At 38.5% G+C, this 18,939-nt stretch overlaps 1 protein-coding gene and 1 long non-coding RNA gene across 2 annotated transcripts; one reads left to right on the top strand and one right to left on the bottom strand.

The window, feature by feature from the left end:
• Positions 1–4,236: 4,236 nt before the first annotated feature.
• Positions 4,237–18,939, bottom strand: LOC148677554 (uncharacterized). Its single transcript, XR_015941246.1, has 4 exons — positions 18,723–18,939; positions 7,872–7,903; positions 5,414–5,483; positions 4,237–4,620 (listed from the first exon to the last, which is right to left on the bottom strand). It is a non-coding gene; the product is annotated as an uncharacterized LOC148677554 (long non-coding RNA).
• hand2 (heart and neural crest derivatives expressed 2) lies at positions 16,005–18,572 on the top strand. Its single transcript, XM_088645295.1, has 2 exons — positions 16,005–17,171; positions 17,864–18,572. The coding sequence occupies exons 1-2, from the start codon at positions 16,644–16,646 to the stop codon at positions 17,960–17,962; spliced, it is 627 nt and encodes a 208-aa protein (XP_088501421.1). The 5' UTR covers positions 16,005–16,643; the 3' UTR covers positions 17,963–18,572.

An 18,939-nucleotide genomic window follows, 5' to 3' on the forward strand; every position in this document is an offset into this window, starting at 1 on the left:
TGGGATTTGAAATCCCACAATTTAATCTGAACATTGTTAACCTACATTTCTGTAGATGATTACGTTACTACTTCCTGCCTGTCAGGCAGCACAGAGATTCCTTGGCGCTGTGCAACATGCTACTACATAGTGCATTGTTTTCTGATTTCTGTGGCTTTGCTGTTGTTTTATGCTACTGTTACATGCATCCTTAGAAGCTTGACTGAATGCAATCATACAGTAGATGACTTTAGATAAAAGCATCAGCTAGATAAATAAATGTGAACATAATTTTGACCTGTTTTTCCTCATTTATGTCAACGATCTGGATTCTGGTTAGTTAACTAGCTTGCAGATGATACCAAAACAAAAGGGAATAGCAAACACAGTCAAAAAGGAAATGAAATTCCAAAAGATTTGGATAACATTGGAGAATGACCTAACTCCTGCCAGATGATGTTTAATGCAGACAAGATCAGGGTTTAGCATGCAAGAAGTAAAAAGAAAACTATAAATATAAAATGGGAAATGTTGACCTAGAAGAAAGCTACTTATGAAAAAGTCTTGGGTTTATAAATTGACACACCATTTATATCTTCTACACAACGTAGGAAGGCAATATAAAATGCAAACAAAACATAAGATATATCATCAAAAGTAGAATTCAGTCACACGATATTATTGTAACGCTTACGGCCGACAAGCACTGTGTGTAAGAGCCGGCGTACCAGAGCGGGATGGGGCCGACCAGATGCGGCAAGGGCGCCCGCCTGAGCCCCCGTTGCGTTACATTGGTGTCAGAAGTGGGATGGGATAGCCCTTCGCCGGGGACGGCGATTTAAGCGGGGGAGAGTGTAACGCTTACGGCCGACAAGCACTGTGTGTAAGAGCCGGCGTACCAGAGCGGGTGACGTCACCGCCCTTCCCTGTGATAGCAGGACCACAGCTACTGGGCTGTGGAGAGATCTCTCTTTAGCTCACGGGGCTAGGTCGCTGCAGAGAGACGCGGAAGTCCCGGGTTCGAGCCTCCAGTCGGGATGGGGCCGACCAGATGCGGCAAGGGCGCCCGCCTGAGCCCCCGTTGCGTTACATTATGTTAAAATTGCATAATACCCTAGCAAATCCTCATCTCATCTTTTTTGGTCACCTTGCTGCTCTGGAATCCCTCCAGTGAAGAGCAAGCTGGTGCATTCTGAGGCTTAAAGGGAATGTCCTTCGCTAATGGACTGAAAATCCAAACCATTTTAGTTTGGAAAAGAGAACACTATGAGGATACGTAATACAAATGTTTGAAATCCTCCAAGGCATTGACAAAGTTTAAATTTAATTTTTTGTACAAAAAGAAGACAAGATGTATATTATGTGGGAAAATTGAAAGAACCAGATTTTTGTATCCATTCCGGGTTGCCTCAAGCTCCTGTCTGATTTGGTCATTTTGCATTTTTTGTAATTCGTTTCTAATTTATTAAAAAAAGCTATTTAACACAGTATACAGTATACATATCCATTTAGCTTCAATTTCATGCTCAGCTGAATACACAACCTGAGGAGGTTCACAAGCAGAACTGTAGGGTTTAGGTAATTGTGAATCCACTATAGGTCAGGGGTTCCTAACCCTGGCTCTGGAGGAAAACTGTCAGCTCTTTCTCTTTCAAGAGTTTCAAGTTAGTCTTTCAAGAGTTGTTTGAAAGTTCAACATACAGCAACAACTTCAGCACACATAACTGTATGCAGCCTCTCCTCAATTTGTCTGCCATTATTTCTGACTAAATGGCTATTACTAGTTAATCAATTCATGATGGGCAGATACAGGTGGGGAATGACAGTGTTCATAGAGATCCAGTTATTATATTATATATGGCCAGCAGCCATATCACTCTGCAACTCACAACTGGCAACCCACTGAAGCTAAGCAGGTGTGATCCTGGTCAGTACCTGGATAAGAGACCTCCTGGGAAAAACTAAGGTTGCTGCTGAAAGAAGTGTTAGTGGGGCCAGCAGGGGGCGCTCACCCTGCAGTCCATGTGGGTCCTAATGCCCCAGTATAGTGACGGAGACACTATACTGTAAACAGGTGCCGTCCTTCGGATGAGACATAAAACCTAGGTCCTGACTCTGGTCATTAAAAATCCCAGGGGGTTTCTCGAAAAGAGTAGGGGTGTAACCCTGGCGTCCTGGCCAGATTTCCCATTGGCCCTTACCAATCATGGCCTCCTAATAATCCCCATCTATGAATTGGCTTCATTACTCTGCCGTCACATTATCCAGAAGGATGCTGCACATTGGTGATAGTGGTGGAGGGGAGTCCCCATTATCTATAAAGCGCTTTGAGTGGAGTGTCCAGAAAAGTGCTATATAAGTTTAAGCAATTATTATTATATTTCAGGCAGCAACCTTGAATGTGGGCAGACCTTAACCTCATACATTGGTACATGGTTAATTCCAATTACAAATCCAAACTGACCTTTTATTAGCTGTAAGCAAGTGTATAAATACACTATGCTGCAAACAGAAACTTAAAATAAAATAGTGGGTGACACATCTGAAACAAAAACCAGAAGATAAGGTGTTTCTCCAGGACCAGGGTTGGGAACAACTGCTCTAGGTATTTCTTCCCAGTGGTTGCCTACATACAGTACATTTGGAAATGAGCAGATTAAACTCTTCCACCCCTGGGAGGCTCACTTCATAAAGAACTTCATAAAGAACCCATTGTTTCCTCTACTTGTCAGAAAGCAGAGTCCTCAATCTATGGATTTCAGAATCTTGTGATTTCAAAATATAAGAACTATGCGTTTACAAACTATAAAACATCAATTTAGAAGAAGTGTCAATATGCAGGTCTCTGGAAATTAAAAGTTTTGTACTGTTCCATTTGAAGTGCTGATTATTACTATCATTATAAGGGTAGTCGTGGTAAGCGTACCAAAAAGAGTAATATTGTTTCAATATGATGTCAGATACTAGACTGGATGGTAAGAACCCAAACAGGGCCCCACACCCCTCAGAAAAGGAAAACAATAACTCATTAGTGAGGACCAACACATTGAACATTTAGTTGAGCTGGAACTTATGTAATACGTTCCATGCTTACGCTTGCTGGCTTTTGTTTGAATAATATAAATGCTGCCAGATGGACCCGACTGAATGTATTGGAAATTCTTATAATAAACTTCGGGGCCTGACACCCTGATAAACTAGGACAGTAATTTCAGTCACAGATTGAGACACAGATGTAAGGTATGTGGATAGGTTTCAACAAAGTCATTTCTCAATATACAGTTGTTTAGAGTTAAGTGGTTCTTCAGAAATTGGGTACTGTATTACTTGAAGTGATTCATGTTAGCAGCACTCACCTTTAAACAATACTTGTGATCAATCACCCTTTTTCTGCTGGACAGGTGTTATTGGAAGAGCTTGTAACCTGAACCTTGACTTTGCCTCTTTCAATTTGCTGTTTACCAATGCGTAAATCAATGTTAATGTGTCGATGTAATGTAACTCCTCAAGGGAGGTATATTGAAATATCTAAAGCCTAACCATTGAATTTCTTTTCTCAGTGATGCAGCATTTCTTCTCCAGTTTTAGAAAGCAATACACAACTGAGTGATGAAAAATGGAGATATGTATATAAGTGCAACACATTAAATCTGAACATAAAGTGAGTGTATTTCATTTAGCACCATGAAAATAGGTATCAATAAAATACAGAATAAGCAACTGATCCCTGTTATCAGTGGAAAATGCTCAGAAATGTAAATGATTCATGTCATCATTTTTCATCTTAAATGCTAAAATAACAAAATGGACTGAGTAAAACGATACCACATTTTTTCAGGATGAATGGTCATTCTTCAAAAGTACAAGAATATATATATATATGTGTTCCATTAGGTTAGGTTTTCTGTCTAACTTGTAGCGGTTGGAGATTTATCTCCACACAGAAGAATTGTTTTAGACATAATGGAATTGTTCAAATGTATTCAAAACCACAAACTGTCAACAAAATAAAATGATGTTTTTGTTAAATATACTTAAAGGGTAAAACTAGTAAGCTCCCAGCTGGAGCATTGCCTTCTTCTCCTGGTACAATATGAGACTGAGCCTGAGAAAATCAAACAGACCAAATGCAGAGACTAAAAATATCAAGGAAAAAAGTGCGAGCACTTATCTACACTCCAGGTTCCATTTACAAAACAATGATACTAAAACCAAAATGGCAAACAAATTATTGGGGGGAAAAAATAAACAAACTCATGAATTACACAGTATTTAATGAGGAGTTTGACACACACAAAACAATAAGCCAAGAACAGCAGATGAGATTCTGCCTATTGATGTTGATGTTGCTGTTGCCCTCATAACAGGATATTGCTTGATAAAAGGAGGCACAATCAATTTATTCAGCAAAGGAGGAGCAGAGAGACAGTCAAGACACAAACCAGCCTGAACAAGAAGCTGAGCAGGAAATGGTGGGACCCGCACATATTGCATGAAAAGAAAGAGCCAGTGCATGTCAGGAAAAGCTGTGTGGAGAACCGAAGAGAGAGGAGGGAATCAGGTTGTTACCCAGGTCCATGGAAGAGGAGGAAGGGCTGGGGAGATTCAGAGGATATTGGAAAGGGCCAGGCAGAGGAGGATCTGGAAGAAGAAGGTGAAGAAGAGGAGATTGCTCTTTAAAAGACAAAGACAGAGGTCATGTAAATACATTAAAGTAAGGCAACATAGGCTGTAACAACAGCAGAGCCACCCCCTCCTTAAGTGACCTTGTCATATCTTAGAAGCCAACCAAGACTCAGCATGGTTAGTAAAGGGAAGGAAGGAAGGCCTATGTATAAGGAAAAGCATGTTGCTGTAGTATTTCTTTACATTTATTCATCACTTCAATGCACTTCAAATACCGGAGGATCCCTGGTCAACTACCAGTGAAGTACAGATATCATGTGTCACTTCTGGCCCAATGCAAAGCAGAACACGGTGAAGAGGGAGAAATTGCTTCAGCGATTGTGTTAAGGGTAAACATTAAGAAGGCCAAATTGCGCAAGCTGAGAGCGAAATTTAGTCAGTTCTCCCTTCCTAGTCGTGATCTTGGTTGGTCATCCCAAACAATGGGCATCACATGCTCCAGTACAAATATCCGCAGTCCCCTGTCGGGGAATCGATTTGGAAGTTCAGGCAGGAAGGACGAGCTGGTCCAGCATCATCATCTACGGGAGTGATCTAGTTTTCTTTAGAGGCCTCACAACATAGTACTGACCAGGCCCAGCATTGCTCTCTGAGATTCGATCAGATCATTCCACAAAGTTGACCCATGGTATACTTCATTTAGAACATAACCAACCAAAGAACAGACTATGATCAAATTCTGTATACAACAACTCGAGCACGATTGTTAAAACATGCGAGTTCATGTCAGTCTCAAAGCACCACTTACCACATTCAATGCCATGTTTTATAGCAATACATCAGAGTTAAGGAACACATCCTTAATTGAAAGTCGTTGTCTAAACAAAAGGAAACCTTTCATGAAGACACACTGGAAAGCGATGAAAAGTAATCTCTTATCACTCTAAACATTGTAGAAGGTAAACTCCCCACATCATGATTACTCCTCCATGCCTAAACCAGCCAAGCTGACATGAAATATGATGCAGTCCTACTTTAAATGCTGCGTCAGTATTCAACTAAGACAAAATGCTAAGAAAGAACATGAATGCTGGGCAATACTGCACTAAATTGCCAAATAAGATCCTAGGCTAAAGTAGAGCATAACATCTTCCTTCTCATTCACAGGGGTTTATAACACATTTTAGCACATTCTTGGAACATACAAAGTTCAGGAAAAATGTACAACATATGCAAATACATAAAGTCGTATAAAGATGAGACTAGTCTTCTTATAATGATGGATGTGGTAAGTTAAATCAGTCACTGGTTGAGCACGTAAATGACTGTTCCATGGCACCCCAAACATACAAAGGGTTACAAGAATGAAATATATAACACAGGGAAACCCTGAGTGCAAGTTTCTCTCAGATCCTGAAACTTGTGCACAACTCTGTATTCAATGATGTCACCAGGTGAGAGAATTTTTTGTAGACCAGGATGGGTAAAAACATGGCTGAGAACCAGAAAGAAAAAGAAACTATTCCAAATAGATGAGAGCTTATGAAATACTAAGGGCCAACCAGGATAACAAATGACTTTCTGCCCAACCTAGTGGGTTTTCAACAATTGGGCTTATTCAAAAGCAGATAGGCGGCAGAAAATAAGAGATGTGGGAGCCTAATTGGCTTATACAGGTCCCCATGGGGCTGATGCCTCCAGATTCCACCAATTCTCCCAGACCCTCCAATAAAGATCCTAGACAACAATATTATAAGATACCGCCAGGACATCAACGGTCTTGGAGTTCAGTAAGTTTGTCTATCAATCCCTTGGCTGTTGACCCTCAAAATCAAAGCAGCTGTATTCAGTCTCATTTGTTTTAGCTGTTATGGTGGGAGTGAAATTGGGTCCGTGAGCTATATGAAATTGATGTGACGATGTATATTTTTATAATGACGATGCTAGCATGAAGTGTAGCCTCTAGAGAGGGCCAACGAGTCACAATTTGCTGTCATTGGCCCTGGATCACTTTCTCTTCACACATCTGCTCAAGGTGGGGGGAGATCTTCAATAAGAGCAACCTATCAATTAGTTAAACAAGTGAAACAAAATAGGTGAGACCTTAGGGCTGTGACAGAATAGGAATATGAGGAGGAAGAAAAGTTCTCATCGCCATGAGATGTAAAGTCATAAGGATTAATCAGGATCAATCAATATTTGTATCAAAGAGACAACCAAAATTCCCAAATTTTCAAATATAATTAAAACATGGGTGACTAAACTAGAAAGGACAGAGAAACACATTTATTAATTTTTTCATCAGTGCAAAGTGAACTTTGCTGTATGTCACTCTCTGAGTAAAGTGGAGAACAATTTGGAAATGTCCAGAGCCAAAGCATTCTAGAACTTCTATTCCAGGTGATCAATGTCTTCTCTGTGTTTATAGAAAACACTGCACAAAAGGTTAGTTGATGGGAAGCCTGATCCAAAATATCACAGAGGTGCTGCACAACATCCATAGATGGTTATGATATATCAGATCATCTGTTTGTTCATACATCCAGTAAGAAAGAAACTTTCCAAAACGTTTTTGTGTGATCTTAACAGCAATAATGATCTATACCTCAGGCAGAGTGATGTGTCTTTGCCTTTTCTAAGAAGAGTTAACTAATGTTTATCTTCTTGGAAAGACTCAGTTTGCAATGAAAACTTCCCAGAGTTTAGTGTTAAAGGGAAAATAGATCACACAGTGCTTGCAACAGCTCCAGCAGCATTCCATGCAAGACAGGAGAGTTCCATTTTTACACAAATCAAACAGCTGCCTTTTACTCCTGTAAAATACATAATATAGGTACAAAAAGTGTCCCTTTCAGTAGATTTAACTCCTTTATCCTGGCAATGTCCATAATTTGAATTGTTCAAACCTGTGAATTCAGAAATTCTAAGGTTTGAACAAAAGTCTCTGAGAGCTTAATTTTGTAAAAGGATCTTGGTGTTCTCCATCTGGCAGTGTTGATGGGCAATTTCTATCGCCAATTCAGCCAGATGGGATTTAACCAGGCTTATCTCTTTTTATAACTCCCTGATGCTATCTGGGCTCTTATGATCTGCCACCTGGAGGATACCCATTGACTTACCTGCCTTGTCCACATGAAACATAAAACTTAAACCGAATATTACTTGTTGTGAAAAGAACTGAACGTGAGCGAGTGTCTCTTAACCAGAAGTCATCGGAAGTCCTGCTCCATAACAAGTCAAAAACAAAAGATATCACCTCCATTTACCTCATTTCCTCCTTGACCTCATTTCACAGTGGCTGTAAGAAGAGCAGTCATTAGTCTTAGACAATCTGAGTAGGAATGCAGATGAATTAAATTTTTCAGCTGTGAGATTAAACAAAGAAAACAAAACACTAAATTAAAGTAACATTAAAACTTTTTTAAACTATTTCCGCAAAATGTTAGAAAGCAAAGAGTGGAAGCAAAATATTATTTTATTACTCCAAAACTGATTTCTTCAGGTCAAAATAATGACTAAATAACAACAATTATAAACAAAGGGGGTTTATTAGAAATTCTGAAACGATTTCCTTCTTTTTCTGTGCAGATAAGCCTACATATTAGCCCTATCTCAGGTAGCCTAGTTGGATGGGTGATCTTTAAAAATACATATTTTCAAAAAGATATATCAAACAATACATACAGTATGTATACCATAAGCACACTGATAAAAAAAAACATGCATTATAAACATTTATTTTTTATCTTAAAGCAAGGAAACATCTGCCTGACACTTCTGTCCCATCCCTGTTACACCATCTTAAGTGATACTATCCCATTAACAGGCATCAGGTAAATTCGAGATCTTAAGCCAATCCGCTGCCCATTGCTTCATCAGATTATGATATATTCCACTCCAAAAAGGAGAAACTGAGAGTAGAGTATTACTCTGCCTGGTTATTTTAGTTGTGTTTTAATTTTTGATCAGTTTGATTTCTTACAAGGTGTAGTCAACAATGAGTAATTGCAGAAATGTGCATCTATGACACAAACAAATAAACCATTCTTTATTTTATGAAACAGTGGAGTGGAAATATATTTACAACAATGGGTTAAGTTGCATTTACCCTTTCTTTTTTTATTATGTCTTACAATTCATTGTATTGTAACACCAAAGCACTGTCAGATTATAGTCTCTGTGAATCAGTACAATTATTTAGTGTTAGGGATATTGCTCCATTACAGTATGGATTGTGCCAACATTGTGTGATCACTGAGAAAACAGTAACCATCAATCAATCCATCCACCCAATTTTTACTGTCTTTTCAAATACAGGGTCATTGGAAAACAACAACAACCATACTCAGAACCCCAAACCAGCCAATTCTGGAACCCTCAATTAAAATTTGGATATATCAGCCAAATGAAGACTGCAGGTTAAATTGGCGTTAGGAAGGCAGCTCTAAACAATATTGTATGGAGGAAAACTGATGACTATGGACATCCTGATCGCTGGTGATATGATTGTATCAGAAATTATTTGTTTAATTGCAAAGATAGATGTACAGAATTATCACATTATATGGTGATATCCCATTTTTGCTACAGTCTGCAAACTGTTCCCAGTAATCTATCCAACACATTATAACCAGTATGAGCACATTTTCTGCACATTTCTTGTTGTGGAGTAATGATAGTATTTTTCGACAAGTTAATAAACTGAAGAAACCATTTGAGTGTTGAGCAATACCACACTGCCTTATACAGATGCAAAATTAGAAGCTGATATTGCAAAGGAGTGTCACCAGCCATCTCCTGGAAATTTAAAAAGCATTGGAAGTGTGAGCAAATGATAAGAACTGTTATTGAAGAAGCACCTGCAGACAGGATGATCCTGTGGAAACTGCAATGCATCATAAAAAGAATGCTTACCCAACTCTAGCAATACTTGAGTGAAGTAAGGGGTATTTCTATGTGACAGAAGACGATACATAACCATGTCCAAAGGCTTAAGAGTCAGCAAACTGGTATAGGCAAGGAGAATCAGGCTGCCCAAGATACATGACCATGTTGGATGTATACTATATTAATTATATGGCGTTATCCCATTAGATAGCCTAATAATAGTGCAGTTTTCATAGCTGGAGGATTGGCACTGAAACATGGCTTTCTCATCTAGATTTTTGCATGTCCATTTGCTTTCTGGTTGGGCTGAGCTCAGTTCACCTGATTCAACCTCTAATGCAGCTGATGCATTGTTTAACTGGAGTTTTTTTTTTATTTTGTTTTTTGTTCTTTATAAGTGGAAGATTTTGTGTTAGTTATCAATCGTTGTAGGCTACAACTGCTTCAGAGCTCCAAATACTTTAAAAGTGTATCATTTGTAAATGGTGAGATCAGTTAAGTAATTCAGAGGTCAGTTAAATAAGAGTAGGATCACCACTGTCTTCCCAGGAGCATGACTGGGAAGCACTGCTGACTGATGTGTGCAGATCAAATATAGAGTCTGCCTGCAACCCCTAAACTGGAGGCAGTCAAATAGCAGACCTTCTACAAATTAATTCCATATTATAATAATAATACCACTTTATTAACCCTTTACAATTTCTTGTATTAGGAATTCTCTTTTCGCATACCCCAGCTTGCTCTCCATGAGACACACAGACTGGGGTCAGAGCGCAGGGTCTGCCATTGTACGGCGCCCCTGGAGCAGCTGGGGTTAAGGGCCTTGCTCAGGAGCCCAACGGAGTAGGATTCCTCTGCCGGCTGCAGGATTTCGGGAGCAGGGGTTAGAATTGGTAGCTGGGCTATTGAAAAGTTAGCTGGTTAACCATTTGATAAATTGCTAATCCGTGTAATAACACAATTAAAAAAGCAGCTAAACCCAAGAGCAGAATCTGCAAAGGGTAGAAATGGCTTGCAAAGCGTACTGTGAAAGACACAAGTAGGAAAAACATGATGGGATCCCTTTGTCCCGCTGTTATGTAAAACAGTGAGTATAAACATACTTAAATATACTGAGATGAGTTGTCTGAGCTTTTTTCACATTCAGAAAAGTGCTTGACCTGTGCAACCAGACCAGCCATTCTCACCCCTGCTTCCAAAAGGCCACAAGATCTTCTGGTTTTTATTTCAGCTGAGCTCTTAATAACTTGATTGAATCAATTATTGACTCAATAGGTCTTAATTATAACTGTTTCCAAGTCTTCGGTCATTTAGGACTGAGCTCCTTATAATACCTACAGGCCTGTGGCTCTCCGTGAGTTAAAAATTACTGCACTAGATAATTACTAATTGGCTTGCTTACTAAGGATTTTCATTATTGCTGGACTTAACTTTTCAAACAAAGTGGGGGGTTTTAACATTTTATTAATATGCATATTTCTTATAAAATCCATGGTGTTTTAAGATTTAGCAAAGATTCCGCCTTATATACAACTTGTATGATAGACAAACGTAAGCTTCAGTTGTCACATTTCTCAGCTTCAATTCAGTTTAAACACGCTTTTAACCTTATATTTATAGAAATCCTTTAAAGCTCTACTGCTGCAAATCAAACATTGAGATCTCTGTGCGGACATGAAAGACACCAGCTTCGCATATGTGTGAAACTTTGACTAGCTTTACTGGCATTCCATAAAATTATCCATGCATTAAAACATCCTCATGTACTGCTTGATACCATTTAGTGGGTCAGCAATAAACTATAAGCAGGTCCACACCTGACTTCCCCCACAACAAATTGATAAAGGCAGATGCATTGTATAAAACCTCGTTAAAGTAATTTAAATCCGTTGAGTCTGGTCCATATCACTTCGGATATCAAAACGGCTTACTTTCTGCTAGGCGTTACGCAGAACTGATAGACCTGCCCGGCTCTACAGCTCAAGGCGGCAGCAGCACTGACGTGCGATGAGGTGAAAACCGCAAGGCGTCGGGACCCCGCAATTTGCGCCGCAGCCGCAATCGCCACAGTAAATTACAAAACAAACAAGGGTGAAATACTGCATACAGCTCACCCCTGACGAGATCTGCGCCTTTTGCAGCCAACGTGTTTGTGCAGCTATATTTAAAGTCGGTTGATTGAGGAAATGTTGAAAACAGCAGTTAGGGTTTTCCCTAATGAGACCCCTAGAGGGACGAAGAGGCAGTCTGAGGGTGAGGGTCTTCGCGAGAGGGGGAGGGAAATCGACTCTTTCAGCGGTGATTGCGGCTTCGCCAAAAATAAAAGTACATTATTGTGTCTTATCATTAGGTAAAAAATGAAAGTCTAGATGTTATAACGTTTTGTAATTCCAAAATAACACGATTGAACTGGAGGCAGAGTCCGCTCAGAATGGTCAAAGAGGAGGGGACTTGTTTTCGCTAAGCAAAAGCGCGGACCTCGAAGTTGCTATAGGGGTACCATAGGGTTTTAATCCAAAATTAAAACCCCCTTTTTGTTACGATAAGGGCCTTGCGTCGATATTAAAATATTTTTACATGCAAATATAGGAAGGAGAGGAGTAATGCCTTTCTACAAACGTCACACCGGTTTGGCATAGCTCGTCTTTCACTTGTTTAGCATCCTATCGCGCCATGCTGTACCTCTGTCAGGAAGCAACAGCTGCAGAACACAAGAAACTAAATATATTTCAGAAACGTAAACCGAAGTTCCACAGGTTAAAAAAAAAGTATGATTTGTCAAGGTTATATTCAGACTTCTTTCGATCTGAGACGTTATTGTGCTTCGTGCATATTGCATTTGGACTGCCTTCGCTTCCCAAGTGACTCACATAAACCTGTTCGTTTAAACAATGAATATGGGCTATTGTTAAATCCACCTCCTACCTTTATGGGTGTTGGATTCGTAATTTGGCTTCAAATGATCAGAATTCTTTCTGTTGGTTAACTTCGTGGTGCTATAGTGATGACCTTCCTGTCTATTTACCTTTGCTGAATTTATATCAGGTTTATCAAACACTTCTCTCGTGTTCAAATATTTAGCTCTGCATAACTTTATTTATTTATACGAAATTTAGTTTGAAAGGAGATCAGAGAGGAAAGGAGGGGTTTGTAACAAGAGTCTGACCAAGTGACCCAAAGGCTGATTATATGTCATTAACTGGAGACTCCACGTATCCAAATTACTAAAAGAACCTCCATTCAGCCAGATGAATTACATTTGCTGCACACATACAACACTTAAACAAATATAAATCATGTTCTCTCCTGTGTGGTTAGCAATAAACAATGTTAGTTTTTCATTTGTGATTTCTATTAAGAATATGCAGGCTATTTAAAAAGTTACACGTTTCATTAAAGTATGACTTAAAATGAAGACGAAGAAAAATTATGCGTCCTACTAATGGAGGATTTTAAAAGATGCTTAGCTTAAATACTTCTTCGTTTAATATACACGTTTTTTGTCATACGTAAACAGGCAAACACACAAACATCAAAACTTGTGTGTGTATATATAGGCCTATTACAGATTATAATTCTATATATGCATGCAAAGCGTTCTTAACCGGAATGTTACAATGAACTGGTTTCTTAATGAAAAAGAAACATACGTTAGAGTTGCGTTTTAAAACTATTTTTGATTTTTTTTATCAAAACATTCTCATTTGGCTGCTGCTGTTTTGACTGAAACAAATATTAATAATTTGTTATTAATTATAAGAAAAATTAACGAATTAAAGATACAGCATGGATTATTAGAATAACGTGAATTGTATTATTGTTTTTAGGAGTATAAGTACATTGATTAAGGCTAGTTTTTATTTTTAAATTAACTGCTGAAATATTGCTGTTTTTTGCCATGTAATGATGGCACTGAATTCTTTCAGAAAAAAAATATTTGTATATTGCTTCTATTCATTTGTACGTAAATACGTGAATAATTAATTTTTCGCTGTGCTGGTTTTATGCAGCTGAATTTGAGATATCATATTTGACATTAATCAATATAGTTAGGTTGGGTTTCGCATTACTTTTTCAAATATATCGATTTTAAAATGCACATCTGATACGTACAATTATCCAGATAAATAATATAAAGTCAATTTTATTCCTGTGCATTTGTGGATAAAGAAACTGTTGCAAATAATTTCTTCCAAATAATTTTGTTTAGACTACATCAGGAAGGAGAAAAATTGAAACATTTTTTTAAATAGAAAAATATTTATAAAGATCTTTATCACAGTAATTTAATTTTATTTATTATTTGCTTTTTTTCTGCCCACGCATAATCACTGTACAATGTTTCATGTGTAAATCTGAAGGCGCAGAAGCCAGTTTGTTAAAACTGCGCCCTCCTTTGGATCATTATAACATCTGAAGACATTGAGTTGATCCCTCGAAATAATTTCTCTACATTTCAAAAATATCAAACTGCGTCCTTCCACATTCGACTAATGCATACTTATATGTCTTCTGAAGTCAAAGAGATAATTAAATATCTGTAAACACATAAACGACTGTTGGTAAGCAGTTATGTATAAAATAGAAATTATGAAAAAATCGATCCTTTTGGAAGAAAATTAACTGTTTTGTTAGTCTTAAAATACTGTATAAGACATGAAGCAATTCTTCAAGAATGTTAAAAGTTAGACGTAATTTTCCAGGTTTTAATTTCGCTTAGCGATATCATGTTACTTCAAGATTAGGCTACTAGACCACAAGCCCGTGTATATTATTTTCCATAACAGGTTTTATCAAAGGTAAACGTGATGAGAAAACCTTCTTTAAAGTGTAGCAGATAGATAAATATGTCAGTAAGCTCAATTCATCGTTGTCTACCTCACAAATGCAGCATTTTACCTGAATAAAAGGGTCTGTATAAAGTTTCAGTTCTACTGTCGTGTAGCACTTTCTGGAGGAAAGCAGTCCCTTTCCCATGGACATGCACGATGCTAGATCCATCAAATTAATAAGGATAACTGATCTATCATAAATGTTTTCATGTATAGACGACAAAATCTAAAATAGCAGTAATACGTAAAAGCAGGTGCTCAAGTAGCTAACTAAAACAATTGCTTGCCGTTTATTTTGCAGTTCAAATAAGGCCTACCAATTCTTACACAGTATAATCTCGGACGCCCTATTTCTATACGTTTTAAACTGCACAGAAGAGTAATTTGTAGTCACAGATGGACACAGAACCCTAAAATAGAAAATTATATATAAAATCAAAATCATTTACGCTACATGTAGATACCCCCAGTGTGTATGTGTGTAGAGGTATATACTGTACGTGTTCGTGATTATATATATAATAATGCACTAGAGAAATAATGAGACACTGAGTGGAATACTCGGTCATATTTCGAGTAATGCTGAACTCGTCGACACGTAGGTAGCGACATTTAGGCACCTTAAATCTGTAGTACAATTTAATTGATTTATAACCGACGTGCAGTTTCTCGCTCCTCAAACTCAGATGATGATATCGACGCTGTTCAGTAATACAAATTCGCAAGCGCTGTCTTGATTTGGGGCTGTTTTCATTTGTACTGGCTATACGCTCTTTACCATACCCAAAACGTTCTATAAAAGAATACCTACAATATTTATTGATATATATTTAGCATCAGATACCTTGTGTGGACGGCAGTATTTTTTCTCGCTTTTTAACGATTCGCGTTTCGTGGCAAACTTTAAATATTGCAAAGCTATGTGTAATTATCTTAACGGGGCCTACTTTTCTTCATAACACACATGATCTCCCGCAAAGAAATGGGTTGAGTTTCTTTAACGTTTAATGATTAGCAATACATTGTACAACTCAAGCCTTCGCTCGCCGCCCGGTGCATGGGTGAGTCGTGAGCCCCAGAAGCCACAACAGCAACAAAAACAACAACTAGAGCATCAACAGCAAAAATAATAGTAATACTTTAAACTTAGCGCGAATATATTGAAGGCTGTTCAAAACACTTTAGAGCACAGCACAGGGATGATGCGAAATGCATTCTGAATGCGTTTTGCGAGTATTAGTCTTTATAATATAGAGTCTGTGCAGAGAGAGAATCTAAACAGTGTGATAAATATGTATTATGTGAAGACTGTGTGGATATCTATGCTTAAACACTTGGCTTAAAGTGGATGCATACTTATACAATTGTTTTGATTGTATGCCCAGCCCAACTTACTTTTTTTACTATCTGCCTTAAAATCCCAAGATGTTTTAAAAGTTCAACGGGAAAGCGAATATACATAAATACATAAGTGACACTTTTATTATTATTATTATTATTATTATTATTATTATTATTATTATTATTAATAATAATAATAATAATTGATGGACTTCATCAGCCAATCCTTAAAGGTGCGATTGGAAATTAGGAACGTAAACACCCTGTACTGCCGCTTTCAGTCCCTCCTACTCTGCGATCTGATTGGCCTGCAGACATTTTGACGACATATATTAACCCAAGCAGCTCTAAAGATGAAGTTGTGACATGGAGATCAAACTGAGAAATTCTTACCGTGCTGAAGAGTGAAGCCGGGCATTGCAAACCAGTGACTTTGGATTCGGAGAATACTGTTTTTAAATGCCGCAGCTGTTCGACCGGAAAGTGGGTTTAAAAGATATTCCGTATTCGTGAGGAATTCGTTTCCAGCTCTCATGAATGCCCTCGATAAGAAGGAAAGTATTTTAAGAGACTCAATAATGCAAAAGAAAAGCTTACACGTTGGAACTGGACAATGGAGAAAACTAAGTGTAAGTAATTGACCGCAGTTTTTGTTTTCTAAAGATCGTCATTTTTTTTGTTTCCCCTTGTCCCGCAGTTAGAAGAAAGGTGAGCTTGGAGATCTATTTATTGACCACCAACATGCACTGCTGTCATTAGATTATCGGAGCTAACGGACAAGTAAAATGAGGCTGCATTAGGTTAAAAAAAAAAAACAGAATCGCGATTGGCCATTCGTTGACTTTGCACATTTAATTTTATGGCGAGCTTCCTTCACCCAGACTTCGCGGAGTCCCGTTAAACCGATTTTTTTTTTTTAAAAAAGGGAGACGCATTCTCTTGTCGAGGTCGCTACAGATCGGCTCGGTGCGCTTTAGAATGAGTTTGGTTGGTGGATTCCCTCACCACCCAGTGGTGCATCACGATGGCTACTCCTTCGCTGCCGCAGCCGCTGCCAGCCGCTGCCATGAAGAGAACCCTTATTTCCACGGGTGGCTCATTAGCCATCCAGAGATGTCCCCCCCTGACTACACTATGGCACCGTCGTACAGCCCCGAATATGCCAACGGCGCGACAGCTCTTGACCACTCGCACTACGGGGGTGTTCCTGGGGCCGGGGCAGTTGGGCTGGGACCCCGTCCCGTGAAACGGAGGGGCACGGCCAACCGCAAGGAGAGGCGCAGGACTCAGAGCATCAACAGCGCTTTCGCCGAGCTGCGGGAGTGTATTCCCAACGTCCCGGCCGACACGAAACTGTCCAAAATCAAAACGCTTCGGCTGGCCACCAGCTACATCGCCTACCTCATGGATCTGCTGGCCAAGGACGACCAGAACGGAGAGGCAGAGGCCTTCAAAGCGGAATTCAAAAAGACCGACGTGAAGGAAGAAAAGAGGAAGAAAGAACTGGTAAGGAAAAATGCAGCCCCGACAAAGCAATATTTCAGCTATCGGAAGGTATATGGCGTGACGGCCATTTCTTCTGAACTAAAAAAAAACAACAACACACTTTTGCCAGCGGGGAAAGTCTTGTTTTCAACATCTAGGCACAAACACAATGCCTTTTAAATTTTTATTGGTATGGCAGTTGTATGCAGAACCAGATACATATTATTAAAATACTGGAGTAACAGTCTATTAAACTTAAAAAAAAATAAGCCCAGACATTAACTGTATATTATTTATTGTATTATATTAGGAATAAATAGTAACAAAATTCTTAGCCTGTGTTTTCGAAATTCCTCGGTTGTCGTTTTTTTACGGTGTGTTCAATGCAAATATTTGCGTACGTTATTATTAACCTTGTTACTGCTACTACTGAATTGATGTTGGTGAATTTGGCCATTTCGAGGAAATACAGTAATGGACACTATGTCCTCTCACGGGCAAAGCTAGAATGTACATTACGGAAAATGTACACGTCAAACGAAAAAGGTTTAATTCTAAATCCAGATACGTATAACTTTGGGGGAAAGTGGGCCACACACCGAGATGTTAGATATTAAAATGCGGAAGCTACGAATTGCAAGTACGCACACAGAATCATTTTTGTTCTTAAATAACGCATATATTACGCTTATTTTTTTCTTCTTCTTTCACAGAATGAAGTTTTGAAGAGCTCTGCGGGTAGCAATGACAAAAAAACCAAGGGAAGGACTGGGTGGCCTCAGCATGTCTGGGCGTTGGAACTCAAACAGTGAAAGTTTTCCTCCCGAAAAGGACTTAAAAGGAAAGCCTTTTAGACTCTTTCTCAAATGTACACTACAAACGTTATTTTTCGGAATATTTATGTGCAATTTTCCCGCCATGAAGAGTGGATATTTGAAGAAAATCATTCCATTTTTAAGAAGAGAAGACCTGTTTGGTAAGGGATTGTGTATGTCGTTTCATGTGGTGAATGTTTGTTTCATTGTTGAAGTGTAGAAAAGCCAAACAACGACTTTGGCACTAAAGTGTAAATGAAGTACAAGTTGGCTCTTTCTGGATATAAATATCATTGGAGTTTTACTGTTAAATATCTTGATCCAGTTCAAGTAATATTTCATTTGAAAATGTCATTTAGTGTTCTATTGTCATATTTTTGTGGTCGTCCAGTATTTGATGATGTTTTAAACAGCTGTTTAGTCTGTGCACTTCCGTCCAGAAACTTGGAGCTTTAATAATATTTGGAGATGTAAACAATGTAATTAATTCAATAAACCACTGTGTTTTTTAAACAAGCATAGACCCATTGTTGTATATATTAATATAACAAAGGTATATGTTGAAATGCTGACTAATTTAAAACACAATAAACCAGCTTATACCCCATGCATTGTTATTTAATCATTTGTTCTGCGTTTCTGATCAAAACCACAAAATGCCTGTCTTAAATTAAAAATGTGATTTTTGTTTCAAGCATTCTCCAGCTCTCACTGATATTAACAGAAATCCTGAAAGGAACTGCTGCTCGATTCTTACCTGTGCTTTCGCGCTTCACGCCATTTTAACGCAGTCCCGTGTTACAGATGACAGTATTAAAATCTTTGCAGCCTTACTTATCATGATGTGACAGTTAACTCAAATAGCACTCATGCGATGTATCTGGAACAACCCTTAAAATAGACTTTTAAACATTCCCACGCGTCAGATATTTGAACTGGTTGATGTGGATGGCGGTGTGGGGGCTGGGCTGTCT

The sequence above is a fragment of the Lepisosteus platostomus genome, chromosome 1, assembly GCF_059453375.1.
Source record: "Lepisosteus platostomus isolate fLepPlt1 chromosome 1, fLepPlt1.hap1, whole genome shotgun sequence".
Taxonomy (NCBI): domain Eukaryota; kingdom Metazoa; phylum Chordata; class Actinopteri; order Semionotiformes; family Lepisosteidae; genus Lepisosteus; species Lepisosteus platostomus.